The 19,320-nt window shown below is 56.7% G+C and overlaps 1 protein-coding gene across 47 annotated transcripts in view; it reads right to left on the bottom strand.

Moving 5' to 3' along the window:
* Window positions 1-19,320, bottom strand: part of ANK2 (ankyrin 2) — a 277,590-nt gene that overhangs the window by 81,931 nt on the left and 176,339 nt on the right. For 38 of the 47 annotated variants that reach the window (XM_084883347.1, XM_084883373.1, XM_084883348.1 and 35 more), the window contains 9 exons: window positions 18,437-18,535; window positions 15,523-15,720; window positions 13,583-13,681; window positions 13,365-13,463; window positions 9,107-9,205; window positions 5,756-5,953; window positions 2,826-2,924; window positions 2,436-2,534; window positions 1,431-1,628 (listed from right to left, as the gene is read on the bottom strand). In XM_084883347.1, the coding sequence (XP_084739473.1) occupies window positions 1,431-1,628; window positions 2,436-2,534; window positions 2,826-2,924; window positions 5,756-5,953; window positions 9,107-9,205; window positions 13,365-13,463; window positions 13,583-13,681; window positions 15,523-15,720; window positions 18,437-18,535 (1,188 nt within the window). The remainder of the gene's footprint in view (window positions 1-1,430; window positions 1,629-2,435; window positions 2,535-2,825; window positions 2,925-5,755; window positions 5,954-9,106; window positions 9,206-13,364; window positions 13,464-13,582; window positions 13,682-15,522; window positions 15,721-18,436; window positions 18,536-19,320) is intronic. The other 9 variants (XM_084883371.1, XM_084883385.1, XM_084883351.1 and 6 more) reach the window with 2 other exon arrangements.

Here is a 19,320-nt window from a genome sequence, read left to right as displayed (position 1 = left end):
TCAAATGGCAGGAAGTTTTCTTGTTACTTGAGCATATCAGTGGGCAGCTTCTGCCCATAGCGTCCTGTTCAGCACAGTCTATCTGCTCCATCTGTCTCTCTCCTGATAAGACCAAAGCAGCGGGATCATCCTGGAGCCAGCAGTCCTCGCCCAGTGCACACCAGTTAAAATCAGCAGGCCTGTCTCTACCGCCAGGTGAGGCTAAGGCAGCTAAGACATGTCTCCAAAATCTGTGGTCTCCAGCCATGGGCTCCTCAGGAACCAATATGCAGAGAGAAGATCTTCCTCTGGCTTGATAGCGAACAGGCCTGTATTTAAGGGCTGGGCTTGTTCATTTGTTATTACATGGGAATTTGACAAGGAATATCGTGTCAATGTTGTATTATGGTTACTCCTGAAAATATGAACTTACTGGTTTCAGCTGGTCTTACACAGAAACAGAAACTGTGTGCTCTTCTGAAGCAGTAGAACAATTTGGCATTGGTTTTGCTTATTACCTGAGATCCTTTTCAGTTGAAGCTGCTATCAGTGGACTAGACACACGTGAAGATAGGCACATGGATAGCAGGGAGCTCACGAATAGATGTAGGGGAAAACACATGCGTGTAAAGTTGGCATGTTTGTATACTGGTGTCTTTTCCGACTCTCATTCTATTGTTGTTATTGTTAATCGTCACCTGAGGATGCTTTCCTACTGATTTTTAGAGAGTGGAGGGAAACACACACAGAAACATCGACTGGCTGCTTCCCACACTTGCCCTGACCAAGGTGGGGACTGAGCCTGAAACCAAGGTTTGTGTCCTTGACTGGAATTGAAGCTGGGACCATTCAGTTCACAGGCCAACACTATACATTCAGCCAAACCGGCTAGGGCCTGACTCTTACTCTATTGCAGTTACTATGTGTGTCCACAGGCCATTCTCTGGGAAAGGCTGAAATGACTGGGGTGCTTTATTATAGACACTGATTCCCTGACACCCCCCACCTCCCCACCAGGCAAAGTGGGCTCAGAACCTGCATTCCACGGTGTCCCTGCCCCCATGCGTAGAAGCTTCTGAGGCTCAGCAGCTGGAGAGTGACATGGGCAGTGGGCATGAACCAGCAGGCAGGCAGCCCCAGATGGCACTGCCATCTTTCTCTGGGCTCTGGAATTAGGGCTCCAGGCAGGACAGAGTGTGAACTGGGAGTGACAGCACAGTCTCAGAGAAACGGAACTGTGACGGACTCACAGGAAAAGTAGGATGTGAGGATGCACCATGTCTGTGCACCTGTCCTGGCTCCGTGGTTTCCTGGCCCCACTGGCCAGTCCTCAGATCTGTAACAGGCCCGCCTCTCTTACAACCCTTCATTCTGCCCACATCCGCACAGACAGCTTCTCCTTACGCCCATCCTAAAGGCTCATGACCAAAACCAGAGACAAAGTGGAATACCTTGGTCGACGTGTGGACATTGGCCCCTTTGTCCAGGAGTGAGGTAACCATGTCCGTATGCCCCTCCTGGGAGGCCAGGTGCAGCGGGGTCACACCCTGCTTGGTCACGACATTCGTCTCGGCCCCGTAGCTGAGGAGTGAGGATGCGATTTGCATCTGGTTCTTCTTGGCAGCAATATGCAGGGGAGTGTAGCCATTCTACAAAGTAAGAGGAAACAGAGGGAGAGCTTAGCAGCTGCCCGGATGGATGCCCATCTCTGGAGGCTGTCGACAGAAAACTAAAAGCCAGTGCGTGGTACACATGTGTCAAACACAAGGCCCGCGGGCCAAATCCAGCCCGCCAGGCCTTGCAATGTGGCCCGCACCTCGCTGTCATCACTGCACTCCGCTGTCAGTTTATGACATTGTCAGTTTATGATTGTTCAGTAAACCATTCGGCCCGCGATTTAGGCTGGATTTTAGATTTTGGCCCCTTCTCTGATTGAGTTCGACACCCCTAGCGTGGTACATGGCAAGTCCCCACCCACAACACTGGAACCTCTAAGGCAGTGTCACAGGGCACCGCAGGGTAGTTAGAGGGACATGGAACCCAAACTCCAAATCCACCCTTTGAACAATGGTCCCTCCTGAAGAGCAGCCTGAGGTGAGCCCGTGCCCTGTGGACGCCCCACCCTAACATCCGAGGGTCCCAGGGCTCCCCTGATCTGCTCTCCCCAGGCCAGCCCTCCTCTACCCTCAGCCTGCCAGGCAGAACCCAGTTTCCGAGCCTCTGCACTGGGGGCTGTCCTGGACCAGCTGGCCAGGCTGCTCTTGAACCTGCTCTGGAGCCGAGCATCACTGGTGCTCGCTGTGTTACCCAGAATCATGTGAGGTTCCTTCAGGGTCTTGTTCGGACCTCCCGCTGACATGCATTTGCACTCTCACTCACTCACAAGGACTGGCTGGCCACTCCACCCCAGGGCTCCAACCCCGCCCAGGCCCGGGGTCCCGCAGCCCGCTCCTCACCTTGGCAGTGGCGTGAGGGGACGCGCCTCTCTCCAGCAGCAGCACGGCCACCTCCTGGTGGTCATAGTGGGCGGCCACGTGCAGCGGGGTCAGGCCGTTCTGCAAGGGCGGGGTGGGCTCCTGGTGAGTGAGTGCCCAGGGGCGTGGGCGCCGGGGCAAGCCCATGTGCATTAGTGAACAGCGGAGCAGGAGGAGGGGCCGCAGCGAGCAGCTGCCTAAGGGCTACCCTGCAGGGACTCGTCCGCACCGGGAAGGCCGAGCTGCAGGGGCAGGAACCCGCTGGAACCACCAGGGCGCGGCGTGGCCAGGTGGGCTCCCCTGAGTGAGGGCACGCTTGGGCCGGTGAGAGGAAGGCGTGGGCCGGCCCCCCACCCGCCGGGCTGGGCGTACCTTCCCGGCGGCGTCAGCCGCCACCCGCCGGTGCAGCAGCAGCTTGGCCACGTCCAGGCTGCCGTACTTGGCGGCCACGTGCAGCGGGGTGAAGCCTTTCTGGAAGGGGACAGGAGGAGAGGCGCTCATCTTCCTGGCCACGGGCAATGCCTTTCGCTCTTGGTGTCCGGAGCGAACGATGGTGACTCTCAGGTGGGCAACGCTGGCCCAGGAGACCCGCCGCAGCCACAGGGCGACGCAGAGGCACGGACAGAGGGATGGGACTGTGGGAGCGGGAGCCGCAGAGGGACCGTGGGGGGCGGCGGGAGGGGAGGGGCGGAAGGGCCCCTCGTGAGCGCCACAGGGCTCAGACTTGGGTGGGAAAAGGCTGTCTTTTCCTCCCTCTGACATCAGTGGAGGCCGGTGTGGCCCAAGGGTTGAGCATGGACCTAGGGACCAGGAGGTCACGGTTCCCTCCGGGGGCGGGGGTGGGGGGGGGCACCGGGTTGCGGCTCGGTCCCCAGAGAGAGGCAGCAGGAGGAGCCAATCCATGACTCGCTCTCCCTCCCCCTTCCTCTCTGAAATCAATAAAGTATATTAAAGAAGTAAACAGTGGGACTGAGACAACAGCAGCTCTCTCCAATGTTTCTGTCCTTTTTCTAAGACCCGAATTCCAAATCTCCTCATCTCAATTTTAGGGTACTCCAATGACCATGTTGAGAAAATTTTTTTGGTAGTTCCATTGATTTGTATTTCCTGCAGAAATAGCAAGATAAATGGCCGATAGAACAAAGTGCTCATGGTTAGAAGCACCTGTCGTCCGACTGTCCCCTCTCCCCGGGAGCCCCCAAACCGTGAATCTCCTCTGGGGGGGCCGCCCCAGGCACCAGCTCCCCGTCCCCAGCGCCGCCTGGTGCCCGGGTCCCTGACTCAGAGCGCAAGTCACAGGGTCCCACCGCGACCTCCGCGCCATCGTCGTGGCCAAAACATGTTGCCACGCTGTCCCGGCAGCGCGTGGCAAGGGCGGCCTGCAGTCCACGGCAATACGCCTGGCCCGCGGCGACGGCGCGCTTCCCCCACGCTGCACGGCCCCCACGCTGCACGGCGCCTCACGCAGCACGGCCCCCACGCAGCACGTTCCCTCACGCTGCACGTCCCCCACGCAGCACGTTCCCTCACGCTGCACGGCCCCCACGCAGCACGGCCCCCACGCAGCACGTTCCCTCACGCTGCACGGCCCCCACGCAGCACGTCCCCTCACGCAGCACGTCCCCTCACGCAGCACGTCCCTCACGTAGCACGTCCCCTCACGCAGCACGTCCCTCACGTAGCACGTCCCCCACGCAGCACATCCCCTTTCAGGTCACCGCTCCCGCTTTTCCAACGAAGGGCCGTGCCCCTCGCTGCTCTTTGAACCCGTGGCGCTAGCGCCTTGGGGCATGAACCCTGCTTCCCAGGGGCACACGGGAGGTTCCTGTTCCTGCCCGAGGACACCCCCACACTCCCCACACCTCCGGCCCGAGGCCTCAGAGCAGCTTGGAGACAGGCCTCGCTCCTCGCTCAGGGGTCTCGCACCTGGGGGGAGGGTCCGCACGGGGGGGGGGGACACGCATGGGGGGGTCATGCATCCGGGGACACACACAGGGAGATCACGCACTCTGGGGGCACGCACCCGGGGGTCACGCACGGGGGGGGCACGCACCCCGGGGGTTACGCACGGGGGGCGCACGGGGGGATCAGGCACCCGGGAGGCACGCACTGGGGGGCACGCCAGGGGGGCACGCACGGGGGGGCACGCACGGGGAGGATCGCGCACGCACGGGGGGATGCACGGGGGGGGGGGGGGGGCGGCTGGAAGGGCGCCGCGGCGGGAACTGGGAACTGAGCGGACAGAAGGGTGCAGACCGCCCTGCCTCACGCGGGAGCTGGAGGCGCCTGGGAGGCCGGAACCCCAGGACCACCTCCTCTGAGCCCCGCCGGCGCTGTGCAGGCTCAGCGCGCCTCCCCGCCTCCCCGGCCCGCGGTGCCGCCTGCCCCCCATCGCCTCCCCTGGCCGCGCCACCAGCCTGGCATCGTTACGTGATCATGCACAGGTGGTGGTTCCTGTCAGTGTATGTTGCTTAGTCTCTGATTTAATAATTTTTTGGAAAGCACTTTCAATTCCGGGTTTGAAGAATCGGCCATTCCTTTCGCAGCGGGAGGGCTGCTCTGGGCTCCGTAGGCGCCTCCTGCACGCCCTCCGCCCCGGGCAGCGCCGGCGCCCATGGGTGCCAACACGAACACGCGGGCCCGTCTCTTAACCGCCTCACCTCCGCACTCGTGGGCGGCCCCTGCCCGTCCCCACGCCTCCGCACCAGGCTCCAAGGAGCGGCCGCTCCTCTTTCCTCCTGAGTCACTTCCAAGCCGGGACTCCCCCCCAGGTACCCGGAGACACTGCTCTGCCAGCACTGTGCTCCTGCACCATCTCCCTAGGGGCCGCGCCGGTGGGGGCGGGCCTGAGACACAGGCTCGGCACAGGCACAGGAGTGGGCGGAAGCTGAGGCCAGCGCAAGGCGCAGTGACCTGGGCGTCAGGTGGCACCAAACCTCAGCCAACACAGGTTTGCCAGCCTGATGCTACCGTCTCTTCCCGGCGAGTTACACTAGCTCCGTGCATTTGGGGGTCTCGTTCTTCTGCTCTTGGGAACACAGCCTAGATTTGATCATGGTAGGGAGGGAAGGTACCCGGGCTTACGGAAACCTTCTTAGTTCACGTCCCAGGTGGCTGCGCTGGAAACAGAAGGTGGAATCTCTCCCTACTGCAGAAATGACACGACCCTCCCATCGTCCAGGAAATGGCTCTCAACACACGCAAAGAGCAAGAGACCGACCCTCTGGGCAATGACGCCCTGGGCAGTGTCCGTGGCAGAGAGGAGGGACCCGGTGGGTTCCTGCCATCACAGCATCCCTTACCTTGGTAGCTAAGGAGTGGGCAGCCCCTGCCTCCAGGAGGACAGAGGCCACGTCCACCTGGCCTTCCCGGGCAGAGATGTGCAGGGGCGTGTACCCGTTCGTGGTGGCCGCGTCCGGGTGCGCCATGTGCTGGAGCAGCAGCTGCACGATCTCCGTCTTGCCCAGGCGCGAAGCGATGTGCAGAGGCGTCTGCTCCTCCTGCAACCCAAGGCAGGTCAAAGGTCAGTGCCCAGGCAGCCCAATGCCACCTGCCGCCTATAACTCAAGGCAGGTCAGAGGTCAGTGCCTGGGCAGCCCTAATGCTTCCACTGATATTTGCATCATGGTTTCCTTTTTCTGGGAGCCCCTGGGCAGAAGGAAATTACTACTACCCTGACCACAGTTGTTCCTTATTTTCCTACAGAGGTGACCTGTTTGGTCACAGAATGTTCCTTAGATTTTATTGCTAGAGGGAAGGGGATATAGAAGAGGGTGCAGAGGGTAAATGGTGAGAGAAGGAGACTGGACTTGGTGTGGTGAGCACACAGTACAATATACAGATGTTTGTCTCATAGAACTGTACACCAGAAACGTGTAATGTTGTTAATCAATGTCCTCCCATAAATTCAATAAAATGAGTAAGATAATTGGTTAATTAGTTAAAGTATGTACTTCAATCATCTTGGCCGTGGGTGTCTGAGCACACCAATAGGCCAAGCTTCAGCCTCATTCATATTTAAATAGAAACCAACTCGTGGTTCTGAATAAGAAAAAAAATCTCACCCAGAAGCCCTAAGACCTAGATTCCCATCCGAAGATTTCACTAGGCGAAGTGCTGATTGCCTGGGAACCAGGTCAAGAGAGAAAGCCGAGGGATGCTGGGAAACTGGCTCTCCCTCTGCATGGCAAGCCAAGGACACACAGGTCCTGGCTTCAAGGAGAGGCTGAGGATAGAGGAGGCATTGTAAGCTGGTCTTTGGGAGCTCAGCAGGAAGGAAATGGGCTGATGCGAGCCAAGAGCTCGCCCAGGAAGCCAGGGACGGAGCGGGTGTAAGGACGCAGGACACGCTGAGGAGGCTGGGGAAACCCTGACTCTTAAGGTGTGGTCAGGGAAATAGGTTCAGGGTTAAGAGAACCAGACCAAACTGTTCTCTTATAAAAAGAAAGGGCGGGCAGCCTCAGTGAAGGTACGAGGTCTGGTACACTAGCCAAGGGCATGTCTGTAAAGAGGAGGGAGGAGCGGAGGACACACGGAGAGACGAATCAGAGCTCACAGGATGCAGCCCCTTGCAGCCGTGTGAGGAGCTATGGGCAGACAGGAGACAGCACTGTGTGGACCTCAGGGTGGGGAGAGGTGGGCACAACGGGCATTTCATGGAACTGTGCCCTCCGTGAACTTCTCCCTGTCCTATCCTTAAAGCTTTCTGAGAGGAAGCACAGCATCTACCGTGTTTCCCCGAAAATAAGACATCCTCTGAAAATAAGACCTACTTACAGGTTTCCTTCTGAGTGAAACATAAGGCATCCCCCCGAAAATAAGGTCCACCTAGGCTAAACATGAGAGATTTGGTCCACTGATTCTGAAAGAAATGGAGTCACAAGAAATTCACCAGGAAATTCAGGAATTGGATTGTTATGATGATGTTCCAGAAGATGATGACATGATTGTCATTGAATAAATGAGTAAATTCTTGATACTGTAGGATTCACAGTTTGTCTGGGTTGTGTTGACAACTACTGTACTACCGTACCGTATACAGGTAATAAATTTCCTTTATTTTCATTTAACAATAAATGTGTACCATATTCTTCTTCATGGAAATAAGACCCTGAAAATAAGACCTAGCGCATCTTTGGGAGCAAAAATTAATATAAGACACTGTCTTATTTTCGGGGAAACGGTACTATCCCACCATTTTCCAGAGGACAAGGCTAAGGGGAATTAAATGAGTCTCCAAAATTACCCACGATCCCTGAGCTACTAACCAGGACAGACAGACATAAATGCTACAGTATTTCCCAGGAAAGAACCCATGGCTAGTGGTTTTGAGGAAGGATTTCAGATGTTACCAAAAAGGCAATAACAACAGGTTAAGTACTAAAAAAAATTGACATAGATACAGAAAAAGAGCAAATATCTATCAAAAGTAGAACACTTTAAAATTTTAATATAGAAAAATATAATGAGTTTTTATTTTGAGAGATAATGGAAAACCTTGTTATATATATATATATAAAGCCAGTGACCGTAACGGCCATAATGACCATAGGGAACGGTCACTATGACACACACTCTGTCCAACAAACCAGCCAATCAGGAGGTGGGGCCAGCCGGCCACCCTTGTGGCCCCTTTCCCCTGCTAGCCTGCCCCCGATTAGACTCTTCCACCCTGATCAAGAGTGGGCACTGGCCAAACACTTCCTCCCCTCCAGCCAGCTCCGCCCCCGGTCAGCCTGTCCCACCATGATAGGCCTGCAGCCCCTCCCGCTGGCTGGCCATGCCCCCATGGGCCCTCACCACTCTGATTAGCCTCAGCCCTCCTCCCCTGACCTGCCTCACCCCTGACTGCCAAGTCAATGCCAAGAAGGATCACTGTAGTATTGGAGGCAAAGGTGGCCCAACAAAGTACTGGTGGGGTGGTCATAATAATCTGGCCAGTAGGGGTGTGTGTGTGTGTGTGTGTGTGTGTGTGTGTGTGTGTGTGTTTTCTTTAAAGGAGAGAACGTGAATAAATGTTCCCTGGGAACCTCAGAGACACTGGTGTGAGAGTGAGCAGGACAGCACAGAAGAGAGAGGGACAAACACTGCCGATGAGGCCAGTGTAAGGAAGAAGGTGAGGCAGCAGCAATCGGAAGGAAGTTTAAGGAAGGGACATCAGCCTGGCGAGGGATGGGGATTAGGAACAATGAGAAACAGGAAAATTCAACCAAACGGTGTCTGCGCCCAGGTTCTTCTATTGCTGCCGGAGGAGGGAAGACGGAGGAGGAAAGCCAGAGTAAGGAGGGGTGACCTCATCACGGGGAGCACAGTCCCCTGGAGTGTAACCTGTTTCTAAGTCACAGGGAGGCCCGTCTGTGGACCTTCACTTTGGTGTGAAGAAATGGGTGAGATGTGTGCTCACCTCCACAGCAGCAGGTCCTGAACGCGTGGAAACAAGCAGGTGCGTGTGCCAGGCTCTCACAGGGAACGTTATGCACATGCTAACGGGGCTGCGTTTCTTAGACACCGGACTGCACGTTTTCCCAAGTGCTAACGCTTGAAACGGGGCATCCCACTGCCCGCATCGCTGCGTGCTTCCTTCTGGCCCGATGCGCGGGTCCTGGGGGCGTGCCCCCTGTACCTCAGAGGGAGGGGCCGGGCCCAGCACCTACCCGGGCTCTGGCGTCGACGAGGGCACCATTGCGCAGCAGGCATCGCACCACCTCCACTTGGCCTGCCCGGGCCGCCATGTGCAGCGCGGTCTCCCCACGCTGTCAAGACAAGACGTCAGGGTCAGCAAGCCCACACTCAGACGGCAGAGAATGAACGTGCCTTTCTGTGACACTCAGTGATGACCAAGGTTTAGGGCATCTATGGAAGGGCACAACCATTCCCCGTTACTCAGTCTGGGAGCACGGCTTTTGTCTTCCCTCTCTCCATGTGGACAAAGCAACTCCTTTGCTCGTTCAGTCATAATGAGCCCAGGACACCCAGGGGCTGAGTGTTGTAAGCAACCTGGCAGGACTTAAATCTGTGATGGGACATTGCTTTTCTTCAACCTCAAACCCGTCAGGATCACACTCCACTGTGACACCCACGTGGCCGCGTCTCAATGAGAGAAAGCCCCGATGCTGCAGGGCGAGGTAGCACCCCGACCATCACTCCATCTGCACTACGCGAGAATCCTCCTTCCCAGAGTTCAAAGTTAATATCCGAAATAAACTACTAATCTCCACCTGACGGGGCTGGGAGACTAGACAGTGACTGTGTGTACCAAATCCGACCTACCAGGAGGTCCCCTGCCCCTCAGTAATGAGCCATTTAATGACAGCAGTCACTGGAGAAAGCTGCTGGGGTGGCAGAGCCATCTGTGGGTGGGCAGGGCTGGGCACGAGCCTCGCACATCCTGAGCCCATGGCAGCTTAGAGGTTGGAGAGTTTTTTCACTGGGAAACCTGTTCATTACTGACTAAAACAAGATCTTGCCTCTTTTTAAAGAGCATATTTTAAAACCTCCTGCAGCTCTGAACACGGCCAACTTTCAGCCAAAAGGTTTAAACAAGTTTACAGTCAAAAGAGCACGGCACTGAGCGGGAAGTTGGCACCGAGTGGCCAGGCCTAGAAATAAGGCTGATGTAACCATGGGAAGGGAGCCACTCCAAGTAACTAAGCCGACCTGAAGGTGGGTCATGGTGAGGGCAGTCGGACAAATCTGAGGAGTGCTTTCTTCTCATTCCTTGCACAGGAAACCCTACAACCTAGAGGATTTAAGGCAAACTTTAGGTTCTATTCCCAGTAATTGGCGATTCTGTTCCTTATAAAGTTGTGGGAATTCATTTCAAATGAGTTGTCTTTGAAAGCATTAAACTGGATGTCTAATGTTTTGTTTTGTGAATAGCTCACTGGCCCTCCAATGCCCTCATGCTGGGCTGTGGAGAGGAAGTGCCGGGAGCATCCTGGTTTACAGACGATGTGCTAGACAGCAGCACTGACTCCGGGCTTTGGGTGTGCGGCGAGACCTTTCCTCAGCCATCATTTCTCACTGTTTTCTGTCACTCAAGCCTGTCTCTCAACAGATGAAGCTGAGTTCTCCTAACTGTTAAACACATACATACACCTCCCATCTTCATCCTATTTCTAGGTCAGATAAAAGCACGCCCTTTCACTAAAGACAAAATTGGTAGATGTAGGGACAAAGTTGGATTTCTTTGACAGAAGTTAAGCCAGAGAGGTCTCCCGAGCACCAGCTCAACAACGAGTGTATGTTCACTTCGCTCGTCAGCTTACGGACAAGACGGAAAATGCTAGTCTTACTCTTTCCAATATCCTCATCTTATACGAAAAGAAAGGGCCTATATGTGTTTACACATTTGAAACTCCTATAGAAACTCTAAAGTATTAAATGTCAGATCCAAGACAAGCTGTCTAGGTGGACATCTGCAATCACGCCCCTGCCAACGTGGCTGTTTGATTCTTCCTTCATGGCCTTGGGGAAGCCGCCTTCACTGCACATCCCCTTGCCTTTCCCAGGGCCCTGCCCTTGTGTGGGCCCAGGTGTGAATGAGAAGTGAGGGGGGGTGGAGTTTAACCGTAGCTTCCATCCGCGGACTCTCGGGCATCTCGGGGTGTTCAACACGCCTGTCTTTATTTCGGGTTGATGCACTGAAAGGACTGGGGGGATTCTTCACCCGAATATGCAGCGTGAGCTCAGCCAGGGGCCCACTGCTCTGCTCACATGGCCCGTCCTCTGTGGCCGGGGCCGTGAAGCCGATGGCCACACCGGGTGGACGAGTGTGTTTGTGATGCTGTGGGGGGAGGCGTGCTGAGGGATGAGTGAGGGAAAGCCGGCTACGTGCAGACGGCAGCGAGGGGCGAGCTCACGGCGAGCAGGGCTCAGCATCTTGCCCCTCGCTGGGCGTTAAGCCGACGTTTCTCACAGTGGCAGCCATCGCTGCTGCCTCGCTCGGAAGCGTCAGAGCGGACAGACAGCCTGGCGTCCAACAGGGCCGCTCGGGCAGGTGGGGACCAGCTTGCACAGCAAGCGGACAGTGTCACGCAGTGACCTCACCACCCAGGACCGGGGCCGTAGCTAACCCTCGTCCCCAACGTGACGAGGCCACAGGCCGCTATGGGAGAGCCGTCCTCCTCACGCAGGCTGCTGGGTGGCCAGGAAAGGACCAGGAGGCCCGGCCAGGTTTCCCTCCCGATGAGGGACAGATAATTACTTCACACAGTGTGCCTCAGACATGTGAGGGACATGCTTCACACGGTGTACCTCAGACACGTGAGGACATACTTCACATGTGTGCCTCAGACATGTGAGGGACATGCTTCACACAGTGTGCCTCAGACACGTGAGGACATACTTCACACGGTGTGCCTCAGACACGTGCGGGACATACTTATATTAAAACAATGACTGGCCCTGGCTGGTGCAGCTCAGCATTGTCCCATGCACCAAAAGGTCACTGGTTAGTTCCCAGTCAGGGCACACGCCTGGGTTGCAAGCTCGCTCCCTAGCTGGGGTGTGTATAGGAGGCAGCTGATCAGTGTTTCTCTCTCTCCCTTCCTCTCCCTCGCTCTCTAAAAAAATCAATAAAAACACATTTTAAAAAAAAAGCAATTATCTGTTGTTGATCTGAAATTCAAGTCAAACAGGCAGTCCTGTATTTTACTGCAACCCTACCCACTCAGAACCTTCTCCCCGAAGAGCACGTGGTGCCCGAGTGAACAGGCAGAGCCCTGGGGACCGGGCGGGGCCCCCAGCAGCCGCCTCCAGCACGTCTTTGGCGGAGCTGCAGGGAGAGGGGGAGGGACACGGGAGAAGAAGGACGCTGACGGCCTCCATACTGACCACACGTGGGAGTCAGAGTGATGCAGCAGCCGCCGCACCGGGAGTTTGTGAGGCCTCGGCCTCGGCCACGGCCACAGCGTGTTGCGTGTGTTGTGTGGAGAGCTGTGTCTCCCGGGCGTGTTTCTGCGGAGGAGAGCCCGTGACCGCCGGCCAGCAGCCCGGCCGGCGAAGAGGCGCGCCGTCACACGGCACCTCAGAGGGTTTCTCTGCGGGTTTGCAAGCCTCCCCGAGATGGGCTGCCTCCGGGGTCAGTCACAGCCACAGGTGCGCCAGCACTGCTGCCATCGCCACGCGACCAGTAACAACGCCGCATTCTCCCCGCGCCCTGCGCTGGAGCACGGGGCGCACTTCAGCACAGACACTCACCCACGAACCCGCGGGCCGTGAGGGGAAACACGGGGAGGGGAACGAACATCGCGTCACAGTCACAGGGACAGACACCAGCGCCCTCAGCGCCCCCGGCCGGCCTGAGGGCGCCAGAAACCACAGCTGCTCCCCGCTGAGCTGCTCCCACTGCCGCTCCCCCCCAGCGCTCCCCCCCAGCGCTCCCCCCCACCACTCTCCCCCACCTCTCCCCCCACCCCTCCCCCTCAGCGCCCCTAGAGAGCGCCCTGCCTCCGCGCCCTGTGCCCGCCAAGGGGAGCGCTCAGAGGCTGGTGGACCGGGAGTCCCGGGGTGTGCTCCCAGCAGAGAGTGCTCTCCAGTGTGGAGAAGCTGGATGTCACTACTCGGGTCAGAGAGGGCACCTCTGCCAACACCACCAAACCCAGACCGAAGTCCAAGCGGGCGGCAGGGGTGGCTATGGCAAGAGCAGCCTCACGCCAGCCCCTCTGGTCAGTGCCCGGGCCTGGCGGGGTCCTGACCGGGAACTCGCACCGAGATGGCCAGGGAGCCAGCGAGCCCGGGAGCTCACCGCCCGCCACCCGGTCAGCTGAGCTCCAACAGCACAGGGCACTGCCTCCGCCCGGATGCTCTGGGACCGGCGCCGCCCGCACACTCGCTCAGTCCTCCAATGGCCGCCCGCGCACCGGCTCTTCCGCAGCCAGAGCGGAGCGGACGGCCCTGCCGCATACTCACAATGTTAGTGGCGTCGGGGCAGGCGCCGTTCTGCAGCAGCAGCAGCACAATGTTGAGGTGGCCCATGAAGGCGGCCACGTGTATAGGCGTGAGGCCCGACTGCGGACAGAACACAGCGACACGACAGCAGCTTTACCCCGCTGCACCGCGCTCCGTGGCGGCCTGTGAGGGGCAGGGCGCAGGCGGGAGTGAGGGCGTGACAAGCCGGGCATGTCTACCTCAGTGACCGCCTGGATGGAAGCCCCGTATTTCACCAGCAGCTCCATGACTTTGATGCGGTTTTTCTTGCAGGCAATGTGCAGCGGGGTAAAGCCGTTCTGTGCAAAAGACAACGGGTTAGTGGGACATGCCAACCACGCGCACACGGCATGCAGCACACGGCGTCCTACTGCGCGTCACCGTCCCGAGGGCTCTGCCCATTGAGCGCTGGGCGTGCCCGGGGCATCTGTGTGGAGGCCTGCTTGTGTGGATGCAGAAACAAGTGCCCACAATAACACGGCGACTCATCAGATGAGGACCGGGGCCAGGAGCCGTGCCGCGTGCTTCGGAGACAGGCACGTCTTTTCTGACGAAAGGCCACATCTCAGTGTGCACACCCTTCGTCTGCTTTACTTTTAAAAACAGCAAGGCCAGGACTGCCTCTGCCATCAGTGCTTCAGCTCTGCGCCACTTTCCCCAGGAAGAGGCGCCAGTGAGCAGAAAGCTTGGTTTATGCAGATCATTTTTTATCTCTGGATGTTATAGTAAAAGGTTTATAAGAAGTTATATTAGCAGAAGTTATAAGACAGGTTCATGAAATCTACTTTATGAAGAAATTATCCTTAAATTCATGAATATTTTTAAGAAACGTATGGAGAATTTCTAGAATAATGGGAAGGAGAGATCTTCAGAGGCAAAGGAATGTGGAGATGTCTAAGGCACTTCGAACTTTTCACACTGAGTTCGTGTGTAGGAATTGGGGGCTTTATATAACAATATGCCCGGCTGGCGTGGCTCAGTGGCTGAGTGTCGACCTATGAACCAGGAGGGCATGGTTTTATCCCCCTTCCTCTCTGAAATTCATAAAAATATATATTAAGAAAAATACAAAAATAAAAATGTGTTCCCCAGCCCAAACTTCCTCGTGTGCGCTGCACTGAACATTACGTTTCCACGTGGCTGTGGGTCTGTGCTGTGGGCCGGGGGTGTGTCCTGCAGGTGACAGTGTTTCTCCGGCCCCGTCCGTCGCTCTTGGGAGGGGAGGTCGTGCTAACCCCACGCCTGCTCCGCAGAGGGCGGAGGCATCCCCCACAGGGGCAGTGGGCGAGCTGGACGTGCGCAGACAGCACTCACAAGACTTCAATTAAATCACAATGTTACATGAGCTCACTGCCCACGCTCCGGAGAAATGAGCCTTTTCCTCCTGGGGAGAAAACACCTCCGCACGGGCCGCACAGGACTCGGAGGGGCCATCGCTCCCAGGCACACTCTGATTCTGACCGAAGAGTCCCGGACAGAAGTACCATTTCCTGTTTGATCGTCCTAAGGGCATCCTGTCATCTCCAGTACTGAGTGCAGACTGATCGGACGGACATGAGCCATGTAAACATATGGAGAAAGGTCTCCTAGCATGTGAGTTGGGACGAGACACGGTTAGTGCATGCCTTCGGCCAGCGGCTGTTAGGAGGAAGGTGGCATGGGAAGTCACTCGGCATTAGGCCCCGGAAGATGCCAGGGGCAGGGTGGCTTCTGGGAGGTTTGTGCGTCAGGCCCCGAGCCGGCTGCCCTGGCTGGTGGCCTAGGCGGGACTGTCCGGCGGACTGTCCAGGGAGCTCCACACACGCTGCAATCACACCATCTGCCTGTCCGGCCAGCGCCCACCACAGCTCATCCAGAAAGGAACGACTAAGGTTCAACTTGCTCACACGTTCACTCTGACCCCAGAGCACTGTCTGAGCCACTTCACAGTCCCTCTGTCGGCTGCTGTTTTCCAGCTCCAACTGTTACCGCTCCACAGCCGCCCTTTCCATTGCAACTCGCTAGCCGTGGGCACGCTGCCCTCCTGCCCTCATCAGCCCGCCATGCCCACGGCCACGTCCCGGCGACCGCGAGGGCGGGATGGAGCCAGGTGCCGCGCGGACGGTCCGCACCGCCCCCCCGCCGGGCACGGCGCGGTTACCAGGGCTCGGGCGTTGGGGTTGGCCCGCTTGTCCAGGAGCAGCTTGGTGACGCGGTAGTGGCCGCAGTGCGCCGCCACGTGCAGGGCCGTCAGGTAGTCCAGGGTGACGTCGTCCACGGGCGCCTTGTGCTGCAGCAGGTGCTTGACGCAGTCCACATGGTCGCCCTGCGCCGCCATGTGCAGCGGGGACAGCCCGTTCTGTGCGGCAAAGCAAAGCAAACACACCCTAGTCACACTCCTCCAGGACACAGCAGAGTCCACCCCCCTCTCCGGGAAAAGCGGGGTCAGAACTCCCAGGAGACACGTAACTACAGAGGGGTGATCCGTGGCCGAGAGGAGCGGGGCGGCCTCGCTAGGACCCCAGGCCCTCCTTTCTCTCCTGGGACGTGAGCTGCTGTGGCAAACGCGGTCAGGGAAGAGCTAGGAAAGGGGATGAGATGTGGGCCAGGGGTCAACGACCTCCTAACTTCTAGATCCGAGGAAAACCTACATGTGTCATCACGGATACGGCCTAAAGCAACGTCCGCCTCACTGCTCAGGCTGACGTCGGAGCACAGACGTGGTGACCGCAGCCAGTGCTCAGGTTTGGGGAGGCTCTTAGTTTTCAAAATTAAATAAGTAAACTCATAGGACAAAGATGTACGATTAAGAAACTAAATTAGAAAACATTTTCTCATTAAAGAGAGTGGACTGTTGCCACTTCTTAGTAATCAGTGTACATGTGGTTGTTAGGAAATAGCGGTGACCACATACACAGTTTGGCAGCGATGACGTGCACAGAAGCCGAGACCAGCACGGGCCCAGCCCTACTCTCCCTGGGAAGGAAGTTGCAACATGGGGGGTGACAGCTGAGAACAAATGCACCCACATTCAATTTTAGGGGTTTGTGGGGTACAGCAGTACATGTTGGATATTTTACCAATATTTTCTTCTTTGTGAAATCTCTTTACTCATAATTATTGGTTTTGCAATTATAAATTCATAAAAGAACTAAGGACAGAAGGGCAAGTAGCTGAGGAGGAATTTATGCATAAATGTGTGGATAAAGACACTCGGGCCTTGCACCGCCTGGCCTGGGGCTGCCCATCCACTGACATTGTGTCGGTCTTAATGCTGTTTAACCCACATAATGACAAAGCGGGAAAGAAAATGTGCACCATTCAACCCTTTGTTCACTTTAGAAATACACACTGAGCGCCCCTCGAGCCTGTTCCCATCATGGGGGCAGAGCAGGGCCTGGTCCACACAGGGGCGACCCTTTCGGAGGCGCAGGGGTGACTCAGAAAGAAAAAGGACTGGGAGCAGGCGCCTCTACTGCCTGCCAGGTGTCACCAGGCTTGTTCACTTCCTTCCTGTTCCTTCCCCTGCACAGAGCTCTGCCTTTTGTAATCATCTCCTTTTCTATCTTTTTACTTAATTCTGAGCTTCTTAAAGATATAGACTGCATATTACTTATCTTGATAGTTTCATATTGACTAGACACTGCCTGGCACACTGTAGCTACTCACTAGGGTAATTAGGTGATGCATGATGAATGAATGAATGAACGAATGAGTGAATGAATGCATGCATGATGAATGAATGAGTGAATGAACAAACGAGTAAATAAATACAACTACGCAGTCACAGACACTTTGTGCTGGACCCTTACGTAAGAATGATACTTGATTTTACAAGGAGGCCACCTAGGTAATCTTGTCTTCATTAGTGATTAGTGATATGCAATTATGTACCGACTCTGTCAATAGGATTGTTCGATAGTTTGTGGAATATTGTCAGCTGCTTATCCTCCACTTGCCAGAGGCTTTTTACTGGTTGTAACAGGGCTGGTCTGAAATTTTGTAATTTCCATTTAAATTTCAATCTCTTCCTCACGAAACTTTCCCAAGCGATCTCTGCATTACCTAGAGCCGCATGTCCAAGACAGGTCCCCACGACCCCGCGACCCCACGGTGCAGGTGTGAGGGTGAACATAACCAAGTCGCCTGCTTCTCGCTCGGCTCCTGTCTCTGACTTGAGACCACCTTTCGTGGCCTGGGGCACACCCTTAAAGGCTGAGTTCATTCCACACGTATTTCAAATGTGTGGTTTGTGCTCCAAAGAATTTGAATTCAATTAAGATACAGTACACATTGAAAAATATGTGCTTGTGTCAGTGGCCTTGTTTTTATTGCTTATCCTCGTAATGGCGTGGGTTGATCCCAAGCCTGACCAGGGGCTGTGGGCGGTGAAATGGGGGAGAAGGGCAGACACATCCTTGGCCTGAGTTTCCGTTGCAGGAAGGATCTGGGTGTCGCTGCACATCCATGACACAGCCGTTGGTTGTGTTGGGTTTGTCTCAGGACCGTTTCTAGTCACCCAAAGTGGGGACTTCAGTGTAATAAACCATTTACTGTACGTCGAGCAGCGACAACCTCATCGCGTGTGTCATTCACAGGACAGGGCTCCCCTGTGCGGGCAGGCTGAGGGGTGAGACACTGTGCTGCCGGAGAGCGTGTGCCTGGTTACGTCTGGGCTACGCCCCACGAGCCCCGCTCCCACGCACTGCAGCCTCCCGCCACCTCTCTGCCCGGAGACGGAGACTGGGGAGCTGGAAGCCGCCTGGTGAGGCTCTCTGCTGCTTTAAAAGATCACGTTTCGTGTAACTTAGCCATCTCAGAGTTTCGTAAAAATGTGGCCTCTTAGCACATAAGATCACCTCAGGCATGAACACTCTTCTCACTCACTGACAACGCGGTAATGTTCCCGTTTCCACCGTACAGAAAGAGCTGCGGGCTTCCTCATCTTCCTGCGTGTGAGTGAATTTCAAGTAACAAGAAGTCTGATGTGCCCCTCCTCCCCGCACACACTGAGGGGTAAGGATGCTCTGTCTCAGGGAGAACGGGGTGCAGGGGGCCGGGCCGCGCACACTCACCTTGGTCCTGGCCAGCAGGGGTGCACCCCGCTCCAGCAGCAGCTCCACCGCCGGGTCGTGGCCGCTCCGGGCCGCGCAGTGCAGCGGCGTCAGCCCGTCCTGCAAGAGCCAGGCCAGGCCTCAGGCCCCATCCTCGCAGGCCTCAGGCCCCGCCCTCGCAGGCCTCAGGCCCCGTCCTCGCAGCCTCAGGCCCTGTCCTCGCAGGCCTCAGGCCCCATTCTCGAAGCCTCAGGCCCCGTCCTCAGCCTGAGGAGAGCACGCTGCCCGGACTGGGTTCTGGCAGCTCAGCGCAGGTAAGAGGCCAGAGAACCGCCTCAGCTTAGCCACTGGCGCACCTCCTGCTTTGAGGGCGGAGGGCCGTGTGGGGGCAGCCCTCCGGCCCTCTCCTGACTGTTGCTGAAAATGCATGAAAACTCAGATTTCATTTCACTGAGCAGGCTGGCATGAACAGAGACAGGGCACTCCCTCTCTGACTCCGGGCCGCGGCAAGCGGCTGTCTGCCCAGCATGGAGTGCGCAGCGCGCCCACCGGGCAGCTCAGCACCGCCTGCCGGACGGTGGCCGGGACCCGCGGCGTTAGAAGGAAAAGCCATCCGACCTGCACGGTGCACTGAAAGCCCACTCCCGGCTCCCGCTCACCACCCAGACGTGAGATGGTGGGTCAACCGTGACCACTGCTCCCAGGAAACTCCTGAGCAGGGACGGGGGGCCTCCTTGGGGTTGGGGCTCTGCTTTCTGGGCACTTAGGAGAAGGAGTAATTCCATGTTACCACAGGAACCCTGAAATATCGTCTGAGGCTTAAACAAAAGCCCAGAAAGCCATGTCCCGGAAAACCCGCGTTGTCGCGAACGCCGGACAGCGGGGGACCTCGCGGTGGCAGGAAG

Source organism: Pipistrellus hanaki (assembly GCF_964339955.1).
Source record: "Pipistrellus hanaki genome assembly, chromosome: 5".
NCBI lineage: Eukaryota > Metazoa > Chordata > Mammalia > Chiroptera > Vespertilionidae > Pipistrellus > Pipistrellus hanaki.
The sequence above is the reverse complement of the archived record's forward strand: the minus strand, read 5'-3'. Positions and strand labels throughout refer to the sequence as shown.